This window comes from Salvelinus namaycush, chromosome 9, assembly GCF_016432855.1.
Source record: "Salvelinus namaycush isolate Seneca chromosome 9, SaNama_1.0, whole genome shotgun sequence".
Lineage (NCBI taxonomy): Eukaryota > Metazoa > Chordata > Actinopteri > Salmoniformes > Salmonidae > Salvelinus > Salvelinus namaycush.
This window is the reverse complement of record NC_052315.1, coordinates 49,224,399-49,244,535: the sequence shown is the minus strand read 5'-3', so window position 1 is coordinate 49,244,535 and position 20,137 is coordinate 49,224,399. Positions and strand designations below refer to the sequence as shown.

The 20,137-nt window shown below is 40.7% G+C and overlaps 1 protein-coding gene across 1 annotated transcript in view; it reads left to right on the top strand.

The window, feature by feature from the left end:
- Nucleotides 1–20,137, top strand: part of LOC120053304 (protein O-mannosyl-transferase TMTC3-like) — a 64,992-nt gene that overhangs the window by 26,628 nt on the left and 18,227 nt on the right. The window contains exons 7-9 of the mRNA XM_039000436.1: nt 10,787–10,935; nt 12,072–12,192; nt 15,275–15,386. Coding sequence (XP_038856364.1) covers nt 10,787–10,935; nt 12,072–12,192; nt 15,275–15,386 — 382 coding nt within the window. The remainder of the gene's footprint in view (nt 1–10,786; nt 10,936–12,071; nt 12,193–15,274; nt 15,387–20,137) is intronic.

Below are 20,137 nucleotides of genomic sequence, written 5' to 3'. Positions count from 1 at the left end.
AAAAGGTGGAAATTATAGACAATTAGCAAGACACCCCCAATAAAGGAGTGGTTCTGCAGGTGGGGACCACAGACCACTTCTCAGTTCCTATGCTTCCTGGCTGATGTTTTGGTCACTTTTGAATGCTGGCGGTGCTTTCACTCTAGTGGTAGCATGAGACGGAGTCTACAACCCACACAAGTGGCTCAGGTAGTGCAGCTCATCCAGGATGGCACATCAATGCGAGCTGTGGCAAAAAGGTTTGCTGTGTCTGTCAGCGTAGTGTCCAGAGCATGGAGGCGCTACCAGGAGACAGGCCAGTACATCAGGAGATGTGGAGGAGGCCGTAGGAGGGCAACAACCCAGCAGCAGGACCGCTACCTCCACCTTTGTGCAAGGAGGAGCACTGCCAGAGCCCTGCAAAATGACCTCCAGCAGGCCACAAATGTACACCTTAACCAAATACATTTAAACTCCGTTTTTCACAATTCCTGACATTTAATCTTAGTAAAAATTCCCTGTCTTAGGTCAGTTAGGATCAACCCTTTATTTTAAGAATGTGACATGTCAGAATAATAGTAAAGAGAAATGATTTATTTCAGTTTTTATTTCTTTCATCACATTCCCAGTGGGTCAGAAGTTTACATACACTCAATTAGTATTTGGTAGCATTGCCTTTAAATTGTTTAACTTGACTCCTGTGGCGGGCCGGGCGCAGTGCGCGCTAACCAAGGGGGCCAGGTGCACGGTGTTTCCTCCGACACATTGGTGCGGCTGGCTTCCGGGTTGGAGGCGCGCTGTGTTAAGAAGCAGTGCGTCTTGGTTGGGTTGTGCTTCGGAGGACGCATGGCTTTCGACCTTCGTCTCTCCCGAGCCCGTACGGGAGTTGTAGCGATGAGACAAGATAGTAATTACTAGCGATTGGATACCACGAAAATTGGGGAGAAAAGGTGAGAAAATTAAAAACTAATAATAATAATTGTTTAACTTGGGGCAAACGTTTCGGCTAACCTTCCACAAGCTTCCCACAATAAATTGGGTGAATTTTGGCCCATTCCTCCTGACAGAGCTGGTGTAACCGAGTCAGGTTTGTAGGCCTCCTTGCTCACATACACTTTTTCAGTTCTGCCCACAAATTTTCTATAGGATTGAGGTGAGGGTTTTGTGATGGCCACTCCAATACCTTGACTTTTTTGTCCTTTGTTGTCATTGTCCATTTGGAAGACCCATTTGCGACCAAGCTTTAACTTCCTGACTGATGTTTTGAGATGTTGCTTCAATATATACACAATTTTCCTCCCTCATAAGGCCATCTATTTTGTGAAGTGCACCAGTCTCTCCTGCAGCAAAGCACCCCCACAACATGATGCTGCCACCCCCGTGCTTCATGGTTGGGATGGTGTTCTTTGGCTTGCAAGCCTCCCCATTTTTCTTCCAAACATAACGATGGTCATTATGGCCAAACAGTTCTATTTTTGTTTCATCAGACCAGAGGACATTTCTCCAAAAAGTACGATCTTTGTCCCCATGTGCAGTTGCAAACCGTAGTCTTGACTTTTTTATGGTGGTTTTGGAGCAGTGGCTTCTTCCTTGCTGAGCGGTCTTTCAGGTTATGTCGATATAGGACTCGTTTTACTGTGGATATAGATACTTTTGTACCTGTTTCCTCCAGCATCTTCACAAGGTCCTCTGCTGTTGTTCTGGGATTGATTTGCACTTTTCGCACCAAAGTACGTTCATCTCTAGGAGACAGAACGCATCTCCTTCCTGAGCGGTATGACGGCTGCGTGGTCCCATGGTGTTTATACTTGCGTACTATCGTTTGTACAGATGAACGTGGCACCTTCAGGCATTTGGACAATGCTCCAAAGGATGAACCAGACTTGTCTACAATTTTCTTTCTGAGGTCTTGGCTGATTTCTTTAGATTTTCCTATGATTTCAAGCAAACAGGCACTGAGTTTGAAGGTAGGCCTTGAAATACATCCACAGGTACACCTCCAATTGACTCAAATTATGTCAATTAGCCTATCAGAAGCTTCTAAAGCCATGACATAATTTTCTGGAATTTTCCAAGCTGTTTAAAGGCACAGTCAATTTAGTGTATGTAAACTTCTGACACACTTGAATTGTGATACAGTGAAATAATCTGCCTGTAAACAATTGCTGGAAAAATGATTGTGTCATGCACAAAGTAGATGTCCAAACCAACTTGCCAAAACTATAGTTTGTTAACAAGAAATTTGTGGAGTGGTTGAAAAACGAGTTTTAATGACTCCAACCAAAGTGTATGTAAACTTCCCACTTCACCTGTATATATATATATATATTGACTGAATTCCATATATATATCTATATATATATATACATATATATGGAATTCAGTCAATTGAAATAAATGAATTAGTCCCTAATCTATGTATTTCACATGACTGGGCAGGGGGGCAGCTATTGGCACCTACTTGGGAGCCAGGCCCAGCCATTCAGTTTTTCTCCACAAAATGGCTTTATTACAGACAGAAATACTCATCAGTTTCGTCAGCTGTCTGGGTGGCTGGTCTCAGACGATCCCGCAGGTGAAGAAGCCAGATGTGGAGGTCCTGGGCTGACGTGGTTACATGTGGTCTGCGGTTCGGAGGCCGGTTAGACGTCCTGCCTAATTCTCTAAAACGACATTGGAGAGAATGGACCTGTGTATTGATCATGCTGTTTAATCAGCTTCTATCGCCACACCTGTCAGGTGGATGGATTATCTTGGCAAAGGAGAAATGCTCACTGACAGGGATATAAACAATTTTTTTGCACACAATCTGAGAGAAATAAGCTTTTTGTGCATATGAAACATTTCTGGGATCTTTTATTTCAGCTCATGAAACATGGGACCAACACTTTACATTGTTGTTTTTATATTTTTGTATAGTTTATACAGTACCATTCACAAGTTTGGACACACCTAATCATTCCAGGGTTTTTCTTTATTTCTACTATTTTCTACATTGTAGAATAATAGTGAAGACATCAAAACTATGAAATATGGAATCATGTAGAAACCAAAAAAGTATTCAACAAATCAAAATATATATATTTTAGATTCTTCAAAGTATCCATCCTTTCCCATGAAGACAGCTTTGCACACTATTGGCATTCTCTCAACCAGCTTCATGAGGTGGTCATCTGGAATGCATTTCAATAAACAGGTGTGCCTTGTTAAAAGTTAATTTGTGGACTTTCTTTACTTCTTAATGCGTTTGAGCCAATCAGTTGTGTTGTGACAAGGTAGGAGTGATATACAGAAGATAGCCGTATTTGGTAAAAGACCAAGTCCATATTATGGCAAGAACAGCTCAAATAAGCATAGAGAAACGACAGTCCATCATGACATGAAGGGCAGCCAATCCGGAAAATGTCAATAAAAAAAAAAAAAGTTTCTTCAAGTGCAGTCGCAAAAACCATCAAGCACTATGATGAAACTGGCTCTCATGAGGACCGTCACAGGAAAGGAAGACCCAGAGTTACCTCTGCTGCACAGGATAAATTCATAAGAGTTACTAGCCTCAGAAATTGCAGCCCAAATAAATGCTTCACAGAGTTCAAGTAACAGACACATCTCAACATTACCTGTTCAGAGGAGACTGCGTGAATCAGTCCTTCATGGTCGAATTGCTGCAAAGAAACCACTATTAAAGGACACCAATAATAAGAAGAGACTTGCTTGGGCCAAGAAACACGAGCAATGGACATTAGACTGGTGGAAATCTGTCCTTTGGTCTGATGAGTCTGTGAGATTTTTGGTTCCAACCGCTGTGTCTTTGTGACACACAGAGTAGATGGACGGATGATCTACGCATGTGTGGTTCCCACTGTGAACCATGGAGGAGGAGGTATGATGTTGCTTTGCTGGTGACACTGTCAATGATTTATTTAGAATTCAAGGCACACTTAACCAACATGGCTACCATAGCATTCTCGGCGATACGCCATCCCATCTGGTTTTCGGGGCCCATCCCATCTGTGTAAGGGCTATTTGACAGAAGGAGAGTGATGGAGTGCTGCATCAGATGACCTGGCCTCCACAACCACCCGACCTCCACCCAATTGAGATTGTTTGGGATGAATTGGACCACCGAGTGAACTGCTTCAAGACAGTTGGAAAAGCATTCCAGGTGAAGCTGGTTGAGAGAATGCCAAGAGTGTGCAAAGCTGTCATCAAGGCAAAGGGTGGCTACTTTGAATAATCTAAAATATATTTTGATTTGTTTAACACTTTTTTGGTTTCTTCATGAGTTCAAATGTGTTATTTCATAGTTTTGATGTCTTCACTATTATTCTACAATGTAGAAAATAGTAAAAATAAAGAAAAACCCTGGAATGAGTAGGTGTGTCCAAACTTTTGACAGGTACTCTGTATATATATATTTGAGGCAGTATTCTAGTAACATCATGATGCTGTAGGTTAGTGTTCACCAGCCCACTTATACCTATAGCCTATCAACGGTTATCATGGTGATTAACAGCGCTTTTCTTCAACCCACCCTGGTCGCAATGAATCTATGTTTCCATTTTGGACTTGGGTTTTTGGACTGAAAGTAGCAGGGTTATGGGTTCAGGTTTTTGTGATTGTGTGACATTTTCAAAATAAAAGTCCAACAACACTTCCTATGACCTATCTGTTTTTTTTATATATTAATACTCACCTGTTTTGTATTCTAGGGACTCTAGAGAGTAGACTGGACCCTGGTTTTATGGACACGAAGCCAATCGTTTTTCCTGAACAGTGCAATTTGTTTGTGCAGTACTACAAAAATACAGTAAGAGTTTTCTTAAACACTACATTTCAAAACTGCATCCTTGAACATTCTTACCAATAAATTAACAAAAATCATAGATTCAAAATAATGATTTATTTCATATTTTCATTCTATATTTTTTACATTTCTTACATGAATGTTATGTTGATTTATCTTACCATCCAGGTCTACACTTGGTCATTTTGTACATACGTACACTACCGTTCAAAAGTTTGGGGTCACTTAGAAATGTCCTTGTTTTTTGAAAGAAAAACTTTTTTTTGTCCATTTACAATAACACACATTGATCAGAAATACAATGTAGACATTGTTAATGTTATAAATGACTATTGTAGCTGGAAACGGCATATTTTTTATGGAATATCTACATAGGCAGACAGAGACCCATTATCAGCAATCATCACTTCTGTGTTCCAATGGCACGTTGTGTTAGCTAATCCAAGTTTATCATTTTAAAGGCTAATTGATCATTAGAAAACCCTTTTGCAATTATGTTAACACAGATGAAAACTGTTGTACTGATTTAAAGAAGCAATAAAACTGGCCTTCTTTAGACTAGTTGAGTATCTGGAGCATCAGCATTTGTGGGTTTGATTACAGGCTCAAAATGGCTAGAAACAAAGAACTTTCTTCTGAAACTCATCAGTCTATTGTTGTTCGGAGAAATGAAGGCTATTCCATGCGAGAAATTGCCAAGAAACTGAAGATCTCGTACAACGCTGTGTACTACTCCCTTCGCAGAACCGCGAAAACTGTCTCCCAAAAAACACCAGTCTCAACGTCAACAGTGACAAGGCGACTCCGGAATGCTGGCCTTCTAGGCATAGTTGCAAAGAAAAAGCCATCTCAGACTGGCCAATAAAAATAAAAGATTAAGATGGGCAAAAAAAACAGACACTGGACAGAGGAACTCTGCCTAGAAGGCCAGCATCCCAGAGTCGCCTCTTCACTGTTGACGTTGAGACTGGTGTTTTGAAGGGTACTATTTAATGAAGCTGCCAGTTGAGGACTTGTGAGGTGCCTGTTTCTCAAACTAGACACTCTAATGCACTTGTTCTCTTGCTCAGTTGTGCACCTGGGCCTGTATATTTTGGGATGTGACCACTGTCTGTTTTAATAAACTACAATGACCATAATCCATTGCGCCTGTTCTTTCCGGCTCAGAGAGTGAAAATAGTGTTTTTTTGGGTCGGATACACTTTTACGTCTGCAATGTTAGGTTAGATACACACAGACCACAGACTGCATGAGAGAGGAATGTACACAACACAATGATGAGAAGGATAGAGACAGTTTGTGAAAATATGCCTTATCTACATTGAAGAACTAGTCAATTAATTCGTCAGACAGCTTTCAGCATACTTAGGCAGGCTAGCCTAGCTAAATAGGATGAACAAAGACAGTACATTATGGGGAGAGTTACACAGAGTCGATGTTATAGTTGCTGGTTGGCTGCTACTGCCTGAGCAGAGATGATGATTACTTTAAGAAATTAAAAATAATAAACTTATCAAATAAAAACTAGGCAATTTACACATCTGAAATATTTTGTTATTTCATAGTAATTTCCTATTTTTTCAATTGTATAAATTGAAAATTGTATAGATATTTCAATTGTATAAATATTCCATCATAAATAATAAATACTAAATTAATGCATTTATTATGCTAAAATAGATCATAAGAAACCTCAGGACACGCAAATCGTAATCAGTCACAAAATGTGTTGATTGATCCAGAAGCACATAGACTATAAATACTAAAATAAGGTGATAGTGTATTTTCTGACTGTAAGAAAACAGTTGCCTACCCAGCTGGCCCGTCCAAACAACACCTAAACTATATTAAAACTAATTTCACATAATAATAATACTGTAGATATGGCTTAAAGATTAAATTGATAATAGTCTGATGGGTGACAATATTATCAATTGTCAAATAGAAAATGACGAGACTGATGGCCTGTGCAGCGTGCATTCCAGATGTTTTGATTGCTATACCCTATCAGAAAGAGCAGATTCCAAAGTTTTGAATCAACCTATTTTTGGCACACAAAAAACTGTACAAATTGTGCGGATGGTCTCAGTTTCAAAATATTACTTTTTCCTAGAATAACCGTGGCTCCATGAATTCCTCATGGGAGTAGGCGTCTGGTGACTATCAGCAATAGCCATTTGGGATATTCCACTATATTCGTACTATAAAATATGTGTTGACTGTGGTAGGACTGATGTCTGCTAAACGAACAAGTTGATTTCATTGCCATGGCGCAGCTACTAAGCTCAGATAAATACAACTCAAAATATGCCAATCGGTTCGCTTTAAATAAATTGCCTTGTATTATGTTTTTTTTTTTATGACCTTCCTAAACGAAATATGAATGGGTTTATTTGTGATTGTGTATATTAACACTAGAAAGGCGGAGTGTATCATGTCTCAAAACGAGTTTAAATGTTTAATTACTCTGCCATTTTTAAAGTAATGTCCCCCTTGTCCTTCGCTTTTCCTAAATAAGTCTATACAACACATTGTCATTGTTAGAATCTTAATATCGCAAACAGAACTGGAGTTATAACCAGTTTTAGGAGGGCATGTCATTTTTTTTTAATGATCTTCCCCAGCCTGCTCCGCTCCTTCTCCGATAGTTGAAATGAACGATGAGGGGAAATGGACGACGCATAATTATGTAATCACCAACTGGGAATGAAGAACAGGGCAGCCATTGCATTCAGGCCTATTCTATTAATCTATTCTAATTATAATCTCAAAACGTTGTACCCTATACCAGTCCACCAAATCCAAGCAGTTTCATTAGTCTACTCTAGGCCTACTTGGAGTAAGATACACAGTGAGCGTGCATCATTTACAATGGGACCAAGACGAATGGATGCACATGCTGTGTTAGCGTTGCTGCAAGATCTGAATAACAACGACTCGGATGGCGGAGAAGAAATAGATCATGACATCTATGATGATGATTATTCTGATTCATACTGAACCGCTTTCCATATCTGGGAAAGGAGCCATATCGGGCAGCGGATGAGCGAGCATGTTTCGGGTAATGCTTCGGATCAAATGGCACAGATGTACTAGCTGAAAGGCGGAACGTTCCGCTGGCCTGTTGCTGTGTTTTACAACATGCTTGACTTGGCTGCCATCAAGCAGTGCATGAACAACACCCAAGAGACCAGAAGAGACTTCATCATGAGTCTGGCACACAGGCTGCGTGAGAGACACATGAGGTCCAAGTAAAGATGCATTGTGTGCCAAATTGTGCACTGCTTTTCGGGGAGGAGAAGCTGCAAGGTAGGCAGATGCACTTAGAACAGAACCGGACAGCTAATTCAGCTGCAAGTGACTTGTTTGTGGGAAGTGTTGCATTCAAGTGAGTTAAAGGATAACAACTAAATGAGATCCAACTATTGCGTGAAGACGCACAGAATACTGTAAGCAGGAGCGAGGCCACAAATAATGTGTCTAATAACTGACAATAATACTATTTTTGACCGCTGTCATATCGACACTTATATTCATTATAATACCATGATTGCTTTTGTGCTGATTTTCACCGTTCACAAGCACGCTATACTGATATTTAGGCTACTGCTATTTTCTTCATTGACCGCGTGTCTTGCGGTTTGGGTATTTTCATTTGTTTTGTCATTATACACATAAGCTTTTACTGTGTTTCAATACACATGCTTTGTGTTTCATAGGTGGTTTTTCGTTTTTACATATAGCCCACAGTAACAAACTAATGAAACTGTTAAGTTCTTTCAAATACTTACATTTGGTAAGTATAACCTAACAACTTCATAAACACATCCAAATGACATTGGCAATGAGGCCAGGCTTTTCTAGTTAAATGGATTTATTAGACTGGTGGCTATTGGTACTCCTCAAGGCCCGGCTATTCTACTGTTAAATATGCATGTGGTAATTTTGACCGTCATGACGCTTTTGAGGATGAAATGCGCAAAGTTTTTGTCTGAAAGTACTGCTAAACCGGCTGGTTTAAGGTTTTTATTGAAATTAAAAGTGTTTAGGTTTTTTCTCTCCATTAGGTCAAAGGGCTTTTGATGGTATAGTGATGTAATGGCCGTTGAATGTTTTGGTAGACAGACACAATAAAGACTTATGATTGAACTAGTGTCACAACAAAGACCTAAATCTAAACAACGTGGTTGCCTTGTTCTCTCTTTCTTTCTCTCTCTCGGAGGACCTGAGCCCTAGGACCATACGTCAGGACTACCGGGCATGATGACTCCTTGCTGTCCCCAGTCCGCCTGGCCTTGCTGCTATTCCAGTTTCAACTGTTCTGCCTGTGGTTATGGAACCGCCACCTGTCCCAGACCTGCTGTTTTCAACTCTTAATGATCGGCTATGAAAAGCCAACTGAAAATTATTCATGATTATTATTTGACCATGCTTGTCACTTATGAACATTTTGAACATCTTGGTATTGTTCTGTTATAATCTCCACCCGGCACAGCCAGAAGAGGACTGGCCACCCCTCATAGCCTGGTTCCTCTCTAGGTTTCTTCCTAGGTTTTGGCCTTTCTAGGGAGTTTTTCCTAGCCACCGTGCTTCTACACCTGCATTGCTTGCTGTTTGGGGTTTTAGGCTGGGTTTCTGTACAGCACTTCGAGATATTAGCTGATGTACGAAGGGCTATATAAAATAAACTTGATTGATTGATCTATAAGCAGAATTAGCCTTACCTCAATTAGCCACGGAATCCCTAGTTTGAAGGCGACTGTTTTTCTGGAAGCTGTCGCTGCGCCATTTCTCCTTCATTTTCCCCCTTGTGTGCCAGCCAGCCCCATATCAATTCGAGTTGTACCAATGAGCTTCAGCCCCTCACCATTTGAGTGACGTCTAGCAAGAGGCACACACAGCAGAGCGAGAGAGAGCAATGCCGTGGTGCACATACTGTATCTGCACATATGTAACATGGTACTCAATTTTCAGGGACCACTTTTGGCTCGGGAGCGCTACTTTCAGAACTACTATCTAAAAAGTATACGAAAGGGATCTCTTTAATCTATCATGTAGATATGCTTACTGGTAATGCAAGGGAGAGTGCTCTACTGATATGGTGTGCAAACTGATAAGTAACTCCTCTAACATGCTTGTCTTGGTGTCCTCCGATCAACCTGAAATGGTCACTTATAACGAACTATAACATATAGTTGGGAAAACTCTATCTTGCCTTGTATGTATGATGTATTATGTAGACATGCTAACATGTAATGTAAAGTGTTCAACTGATATTGTGTGTACTGAGTATATGAGTCCAAACAGCTAAATCTATGAGTGTTCAAAACTCTTTCCATAACATAGACTGACGGTGAATCGAGGTGAAAGCTATGATCCCTTATACTATGCCACCTGTTAAATCCACTTCAATCAGTGTAGATGAAGGAGGCAGGTTAAATTATTATTTTTAAACCTTGAGACAATTGTAACATGGATTGCGTATGTGTGTCATTCAGAGGGTGAATGGGCAAGACAAAATATTTAAGTGCCTTTTGAACAGGCTATGGTAGTAGGTGTCAGGCGCACCGGTCTGAGTGTGTCAACAACTGCAACGCTGCTGGGTTTTTCACACTCAACAGTTTCCCGTGTGTATCAAGAATGGTCCACCAACCAAAGGACATCCAGCAATCTTGACACAAGTGTGGGAAGCATTGGAGTCAACATGGTCCAGCATCCCTGTGGAACACTTTTGACACCTTGTAGAGTCCATGCCCCGATGAATTGTCTCGGGTCAAAGGGGGGTGCAACTCAATATTAGGAAGGTGTTCCTAATGTTTTGTACACTGTGTATGTGAACCCATGCCTCTGTGCCAATGCACTCTTCCATTCAAAATGAGCATTTCAGTAATTCGCAGGATAAGTGTATTCAAGGAGGCTTATGTTCATCATGCCTTTCATTGTGTTCTTATTTGTATTTTGTTCCCTACTCCTCCCCCCCTCTTCCTTCCCCTTTTTCTCCAGGCCCTCTCTTTGATCATGCTCCCCTTCATCCCAGCCTCCAACCTCTTCTTCCCTGTGGGCTTTGTGGTGGCAGAAAGGGTGCTCTATGTCCACAGTATGGGATTCTGTGTTCTCGTGGCACATGGCTGCAGGATTGTCTCCCACAAAGGGTGAGTAGTACAGTAGTTAGCTTGGTCCCAGATCTGTTTGTGTTGTCTTTACAACAATGACCAAAGGAGCTGGCAAGACAGCACAAATACATCTGGGACCATTTGGAGTGAGTAAGTACCCTTCCAACACAAACTCCCATAGGGTGTAATGGGGTATTAAATGTCTCCAAAGCATAAAATAAGCACTTTAACAATGGACCACTCTCAAGGGCGGTATACCGGACACTGATAATAAACCTAGTCTTAGACTAAGAAGCACTTTCAATTATCCAAGACTAGGCTTAAAGACCCAAATGCAGCCGTTTTTATAACCATATCAAATCATTTCTGGGTAACAATGTAATAGTTGTCCATTTAAAATGGAGAGAATATCTCAACCAAGAATTTAGCTGCAACTGTCTGGGAGTGGTCTGAATGGGATGTTATTGGCAGAAGGTTTGGAGCCTTACTTTGTTATTAGTCTATACTGAGTACACAAAACATTAAGAACACCTGCTCTTTCCATGACATAGACTGACCAGGTGAAAGCTATGATACCTAATTGATGTTACTTGTAAAATCCACTTTAATCAGTGAAGGGAAGGAGACAAGTTAAAGAAGGTATATTCAGTGTATTAACCAATTGTCCGCCTGGTGATGACACCAGGCAAGCCGAAACTCCCACCCATGCAACCAGGCTGATTATAAGGTCCTTTGTAGATTCCAGCAACTATCAGGAAATAACACTGATCAAACGGTGGCCGCGATAACGCAGAATTTTGCATTTTTCACACCGAATAAAATCCAATTCATATGAAATATCTTGCTGCGTTTTGTAAACACAGCTCTAAAATGCTTCTTATTGTCATTTCTGCTCGGCAGGTTTTCGAAACTCACGCGACCCCTGTCAAATTTTGTCACACTTTTACAGTGTTAGTTTCGTCAGCTGTTGTACAATATGATACAAAACACAAGAAAAACTGACCTTTTAATCTGTGTCCAGGAAACTAGCCCTCAGTGTCTCTCTTCAGCCACAATGTCAAACAAAATTGTACGAACTAGACAGCATTATCAATTTGGGGGGTATTATTTGGGTGATATACAGTCTTTTAACAGAATCAAAATGTTTCTTTTTACTTTTTCCCTTTATTGACCAGACACATGAAGAAAATATCCTGGCTGGTGACCGGAGTGCTCCTCACCACACACACAGTCAAGACCTTCAACAGATACTGGGACTGGGAATCTGAATACACGCTTTTCACCTCTGCCCTGAAAGTATGCCATCCAGATCTCCTCATTCTTGGCCTAATTTACAATAAACTCTCCACGATTGTTATTTTCATCCGTTGTTCCTCCCAAATATATATATAAAAAAAATGTTTTAAGCTAAACACATTCAGTTGTATTTCTTTCTTTCTTTATATTCATGAGTCTGGGAGAGAACGTATAGTCCTATGCGATGCTGTTGGTTCATTGATTGTGCAGGGCAGCTTACAGTTAGCCTACAATTATAGTGAATTTGTATTTGATTTTGAATAGCCTAGTAATAGGGATTTTTTTTAAATATAATTGCGTAATTAATAAGGTGACACATTAGGCTACATTTAGTTACATAATATCTCACCACTGTGTATTTCCATCTCTTCGCCTTTCTTTAAGCACGCAGAGAGAGGAGCTGTCAACAGTTGAATGAAAGGTTTTGTTGTGAAAACATGTTACTTTCAATGTTCACGAACAGATTTCACTTGGTTTCCCAATTTAAGCACTAGGTAGCTGCAGGAACAGGGTTGGGAAGCCCATAGGGTACAGTTTGGGCGGTATATCACATGTCGCTCAGCGAGAGGCTGCATGCGCCTCAAACAGTGGTTGATGCATGGCGTGAAATAATCGGAGTAGCCTACCCGAACGAACAACATGCGGGAAAGCTGCTTCCATTCGCTCTTGAAGTGCATAGGCAGATGATCTCTTTTTAACATATTAGTCAAGATAATATTACATTGAGAATAGTCTGATGGGTGATAATACGATCACTTGATGAGAGAACAGTGTGTCGCCTGAGGTAAGGAACGGAGCCAAGCTTTTTTTTACGACCTTCTCAAATCATCAATAGCCCATAGTCGCATCATGCAGCCCAGATATGTTTTAATTTCTTAGACATTCTAAGGTTTGTATCATTAACAACTAAAGTTGCCAAATAACTATAAATCTAGCGTAGTGTATAGGACCTGTTTCAAATGATCACTTTTACGCTCAACATAGACGTCACATGCTCATTCGGTCCGGAGTGGGAAAAATATAATTTCTATTTTATTCAGATAAATTCAATTATATTCTTCTTAATATAAAATCATATAATATAAAATAATGACACGGGACTTATAAGCATATCTTGTCTGCTAAATGAACAAGCCTACAGCCTATGGCATGCCAGATAACATAGAGTAATAGGCCAACTCATGTTCTGTTAACCTGTCATCTGTAATCGTAATATGTTAATCTGTAAAATTGTATAGAATCAGCGTGATCCCCTCTGTCGAAGACGCTTGGACCTTCTTTTTTGATATTTTCAATGGTATTGTTAACAAACATGCCCCCATAAAGAAAATGAGAATTAAAAACAAGTTCAGCCTCTGGTTCGACCGTGATCTTGCAGAGTTACTTCATCTCAAGAATTGCATTTGGCGAAAGGCTCGGCACACGCATACTCAGGCTGACTAGCTCTCGTTCAGGCAAATGAGAAATAAGTGCACTCAGGCTATCCGGAAGGCCAAAGTTAGTTACTTTAAGGAGCCGTTCTCTCTCTGTGGGTCTAACCCCAGGAAGTTCTGGAAAATGGTTAAAGACCTGGAGAATAAACCCTCCTCCTCACAGCTGCCCATGTCCCTTAATGTTGATGAGGTGGTTGTTACTGACAAGAAGCACATGGCTGAGCTCTTTAATCACCACTTCATTATGTCAGGATTCCTATTTGACTCAGCCATGCCTCCCTGCCCACCCAACATTTCCTCATCTCCCACCCCTTCTAATGCGACTATCCCCGATGCTTCTCCCTTTTTTCCCTCCTGCCCCACTACAAAGTTTCTCCCTGCAGGTGGTCACTGATTCCGAGTTGCTAAAGGAGCTCCTTAAACTTGACCCCAAAAAAACATGTGGGTCAGATGGTTTAGATCCTTTCTTCTTTAAGGTTGCTGCCCCTATCATCCCCAAGCCTATCTCGGATCTTTTAACATGTCTCTCCTTTCTGGGGAGGTTCCCATTGCGTGGAAGGCAGCCACTGTTTATCCTTTATTTAAAGGGAGAGATCAAGCTGATCCTAAATGTTCTATTTTGCCCTGTTTATGAAAAGTGTTGGAAAAACGTGTCAATAATCAACTGACTGGCTTTCTTGATGTCTATAGTATTCTCCCTGGTATGCAATCTGGTTTCCGCTCAGGTTATGGATGTGTCACTGCAACCTTAAAGGTCCTCAATGATGTCACCATTGTCCTTGATTCTAAGCAATATTGTGCTGCTATTTTGATTAACTTGTTCAATGCTTTTGATACGGTAGACAATTCCATTCTTGTGGGCCGGCTAAGGAGTATTGGTGTCTCTGAGGGGTCTTTGGCCTGGTTTGCTAACTACCGCGCTCAAAGATTGCAGTGTATAAAATCCAAAAATCTGCTGTCTCAGCCACTGCCTGTCACCAAGGGAGTACCCCAAGGCTCAATCCTTGGCCCCATGCTCTTCTCAATTTACATCAACAACATAGCTCAGGCAGTAGGAAGCTCTCTCATCCATTTATATGCAGATGATACAGTCTTATACTCAGCTGGCCCCTCCCTGGATTTTGTGTTAAATGCTCTACAACAAAGCTTTCTTAGTGTCCAACAAGCTTTCTCGACCCTTAACCTTGTTCTGAACACCTCCAAAACAAAGGTCATGTAGTTTGGTAAGAAGAATGCCCCTCTTCCCACTGGTGTTATTACTACCTCTGAGGGTTTAGTACTGGTGAGCACTGTCCTTCTCTCAGCACATTTCAAAGCTGCAGGCTAAAGTTAAATCTAGACTTGGTTTCCTCTATCGTAATCGCTGCTCTTTCACCCCAGCTGCCGAACTAACCCTGATTCAGATGACCATCCGACCCCTGCTAGATTACAGAGACATAATTTGAGACCATCAGTGTTTTGCATGACAATAACTGGCTGACAAAATGTAATGACCGCCACAGCCCTAGACTAGAGTTCATCAATCTTCTTTGTAATACAATATAATTACAACATAAATACACAGTATATTGTAATTATATTGAGAAAGACAAAGAAATGGAGCATGTAATTATTTTTACTTTTCTTTTGATTGCCTTGTCTCCCCTCAGGTCAACAAGAACAATGCCACGCTATGGAACAATGTTGGCCATGCTCTGGAAAATCAAAACAATTACGAAAAAGCTCTGAGATATTTCCTCCAGGCCACCTGCGTCCAACCAGGTAAGACAGACTTATCGTCCTCCCATTATATTATTCTCTGCTGGACTTCAAAGCTATGGTAGAAGATGAAACGATGACAAGATACCATTGATTTTGATCAATATAATTGTGTCTGCTCAACAGTGTTATTGTGGCAAACATTGATGTATTGTGTGAAACGAGCCCTATTGGCTGAGCTCCTTCTCAAACTGTCTGTTTTCAATTGAATGACGCAAAAATTTACTAATCGATTATACTGCTACAGACAGAAGTTGCATTGACCATGGAAATAAGGGCTGTGTTCCCTATATAGTGCATTACTTTTGATATAGTCCAGGGCTCTTGGGACAGACCCAAGAATTATTGTTCAGTAAAGCCATTCAAATAAATCCATGTCTCCCAGATATTATTGCTGGCTGAGTAGAGATGTTCCAGACTCCTCCGGTCAGTTGGAGTGTGGAGAGAGCTGTTGGTGTATCTACACAACAAAAACACAATGCTTAAATGTTCACACTTAACATGTGTGATTGACCTTATCTCAACCAATTTATAGAACTCAAATTAGGGCTGAATGTCATACAGTCTCATTTAAAGTGGGGATTAACTGTCATGCAAGTTAACATATGTGTCATGCAAGTTAACATGTGTGACTGGGCTGACTCTCATAGAACACAGCATTTAGTGACAACGCCTTTCATGGAACTCAACACGTGTGACTATGTATAGGACATACAGGGTAACGGAGCTCATACAAGTTAGTGTGTGACATGGTTGACTTGTAGAACTTAACATTTCTGTCTGTCCTCATAGAAATTTTGTGACTGCAGGCAGGGGAAGCAAATTAATATACTGGTAGGCTAATCTAAAGTATAGTACTATGTAACCCTCCAGATATGCCTGTCCTTTACCAACATGGCTTGTGCATACAGGTCATGTCATGGAGCAGGAAACATGTACAGTCGCTAGTGAAAGTCTACACACCCCTTGCACAGTCTTCACATTTACTTGCCTTAAAATTGGATTAAATTAGATTTTTTTCCCTACTGATCTACACAACATACTCCACATTTTCAAAGTGAAAGAAAAATTGAATACATTTTCAACCAATAAAAAAAAAATTATAATAAAGATGCCTTGATTGCGTACAGTACCATGAAAAAGTTTTTGTACCCTTTCTAATTTTTTCTACTTTTGCATATTGTTTTCTACTGAATGTTACCAGATTTTCAACCAAAACCTAATATTAGATTAAGGGAACCTGAGTGAACAAATAACACATCAATTACATACTTATTTAACAAACAATGTTATGCAACACCCAATGCCCCTTTGTGAAAAAAGTAATTGCCACCTTACACTCAGCTGGTTGTGTCACCTTTAGCAGCAATGACTCCAACCAAACACTTACTGTAGTTGTTGATAAGTCTCTCACGTCACTGTGGAGAAATTTTGGCCCACTCTTCCATGCAGAACTGCTTTAACTCAGCAACGTTTTTGGGGTTTTCAAGCATGAATCAAATCAAATCAAATGTAGTCATATGCACCGAATACAACAGGTGTAGTAGACCTTACAGTGAAATACTTACTTACAAGCCCCTAATCAACAATGCAGTTAAAAATATGAGCAAGAATAAGAAATAAAAGTAACAAGTAATTTAAGAGCAGCAGTAAAATAACAATAGCGAGACTATACACAGTGGGGTACCGGTACAGAGTCAATGTGCGGGGGCACCGGTTAGTTGAGGTAATATGTACATGTAGGTTGAGTTATTAATGTGACGATGCATACTGTAGATAATAACAACAGAGAGTAGCATCAGTGTAAAAGATGGGGGGGGGGGGGGGCAATGCAAATAGTCTGGGTAGCGATTTGATTAGATGTTCAGGAGTCTTATGGCTTGGGGGTAGAAGCTGTTTAGAAGCCTCTTGGACCTAGACTTGGCACTCTGGTACCGCTTGCCGTGCGGTAGCAGAGAGAACAGTCTATGACTAGTGTGGCTGGAGTATTTTACATTTTTTAGGGCCTTCCTCTGACACCGGTATAAAGGTCCTGGATGGCAGGAAGCTTGGCCCCAGTGATGTACTGGGCCGTACACACTACCCTCTGCAGTGCCTTGCGGTCAGAGGCCGAGCAGTTGCCATACCAGGCAGTGATGCAACCGGTAAGGATGCTCTCGATGGTGCAGCTGTAGAATAGGTTTTGTCGTGCCCTCTTCACGACTTTCCCGGGAAAGCAATATATCATTCACGTTGGGCTCGTCGGCCTCGTTAAAGGAAAAAAAGGATTCTGCCAGTCCGTGGTGAGTAATCGCAGTTCTGATGTCCAGAAGTTAGAAAATCCGCAAGGGGGCAAATACTTTTTCACGGCACTGTATGTCTTCACACCCCAGAGTTAATACTTGACCTTAGGCAGCCATTACAGATGTGAATCATTTTAAATAAGATTCTACTAACTTTGCACAACTCTTAGGTCAACTTACAGTGAATTCAGAAATCATTCATACCCCTTGACTTATTCCACATTTTGTTGTTACAGCCTGAATTCAAACGTGATTAAATATGTTTTTCTCACCCATCTACACACAATACCCCATAATGACAAAGTGAAAACATGTTTTTAGAAATGCAGAAATATCTAATTTGCGTAAGTATTCACACCCTTGAGTTAATATATGTTAGAATCACCGTTGGCAGCGAATACAGCTGTGAGTCTAAAGGCTTTGCACACCTGGATTGTACAATATTTGCACATTCTTTTAAAAAGTATTCATGCTCTGTCAAGTTGGTTGTTGATCATTGGTTAGACAGCCATTTTCAAGTTTTGCCATAGATTTTCAAGCAAACTTAAGTTAAAACTCTAACTAGGCCACTCAGGAACATTCAATGTCGTCTTGGTAAGCAACTCCAGTGTATATTTGGCCTTGTGTTTTACGTTATTTTCCTGCTGAAAGGTGAATTTGTCTCCCAGTGTCTGTTGGAAAGCAGACTGAACCAGATTTTCCTCTAGGATTTTGCCTGTGCTTAGCTCTATTCCATTTATTTTTATCCCCCAAAAAACTCTTAGTCCTTGCCGATGACAAGCATACTGTCACGTTCCTGACCTGTTTTCTGTGTTTTGGTATGTGTTTATTGGTCAGGGCGTGAGTTTGGGTGGGTAGTCTATGTTATGTGTTGTCTATGTTGGGTTAATGGGTTGCCTGGTATGGCTCTCAATTAGAGGCAGGTGGTTTTCATTTCCTCTAATTGAGAGTCATATTAAGGTAGGTGTTTTCACACTGTTTGTTTGTGGGTGGTTGTCTTCCGTGTCAGTACATGTTACCACACGGGACTGTTTCGGTTTGTCTGTTCCTGTTCGTGTGTTCTTCGTTTCATGTAAGTTCGTAAGTTTAGGTCTGTTTAGTTCGTTTTGTTATTTTGTATTTCTAAAGTGTGATTTCGTGTTTCGTCGTTTTTGTTTAATAAATCATTATGAATTCACACCCCGCTGCACTTTGGTCCAATCCTTGCTACTCCTCTTCGGATGAAGAGAAGGAGGAAGCCCGTTACACATACCCATAACATGATGCAGCCACCACCATGCTTGAAAATATGAAGAGTAGTACTCAATAACGTGTTGTGTTGGATTTGCCACAAACATAACGCTTTGTATTCAGGACATATAGTTAATTTGTTTGCCACATTTTTGCAGTTTTACTCTAGTGCCTTGTTGCAAACAGGATGCATATTTTTGAATATTTTGTATTCTGTACAAGCTTGCTTCTTTTCACTCTGTCAATTACGTTAGTATTGTGGCGTAACTACAATGTTGTTGATCCATCCTCTGTTTTCTCATATTACAGTTAATAAACTCTGTAACTGTTTTACAGTCACCATTGGCTTCATGGTGAAATCCCTGAGTGGTTGGTTTCCTTCCTCTCCGGCAACTGTGTTAGGAAAGACGGCTGTGTCTTTGTAGTGATTGGGTGTATTGATACAGTACACCATCCAAAGTGTAATTAATAACTTTACCATGCTCAAAGGGATATCTAATGTCTGCTTTTGAATTTTTGGACACATCTACCGATAGGTGCCCTTTGACTCATTGGAAAACCTCCCTGGTCTTTGTGGTTGAATCTGTGTTTGAAATTCACTGCTTGACTGAGGGACCTATGTGGGGTACAGAGATGAGGTAGTCATTAAAAAATCAAGTTAAACACTATTATTGCACACAGAGTGAGTCCATGTAATGTAATATGTGATTTGATTTTTATTCTTTATTTAACTAGGCAAGTCAGTTCAGAACAAATTCTTATTTTCAATGACAGCCTAGGAACAGTAGGTTAAGTGCCTTGTTCAGTGGCAGAAAGACAGATTTTTAACTTGTCAGCTCGGGGATTCGATCTAGCAACCTTCCGGTTTCTGGCCCAACGATCTAACCACTAGGCAAACTGCCGCCCCAGAGGATGGGTCATCCGGACGTGTCATCTGATGCAGCACTCGATCACTCTCCTTCTTGGTCAAATAGCCCTTACACAGCCTGGAGATGTGTTGGGTCATTGTACTGTTGAAAAACAAATGATAGTCCCACTAAGCGCAAACCAGATGGGATATCGTTGCAAAATGCTGTGGTAAGTGTGCCTTGAAGGTGGGCTGATCCCTCACCTTCCTCATGATCATTAATGCCCCACGAGGTGAGATCTTGCATGGAGCCCCAGACCAAGGGTGATTGACCGTCATCTTGAACTTCTTCCATTTTCTAATAATTGCGCCAACAGTTGTTGCCTTCTCACCAA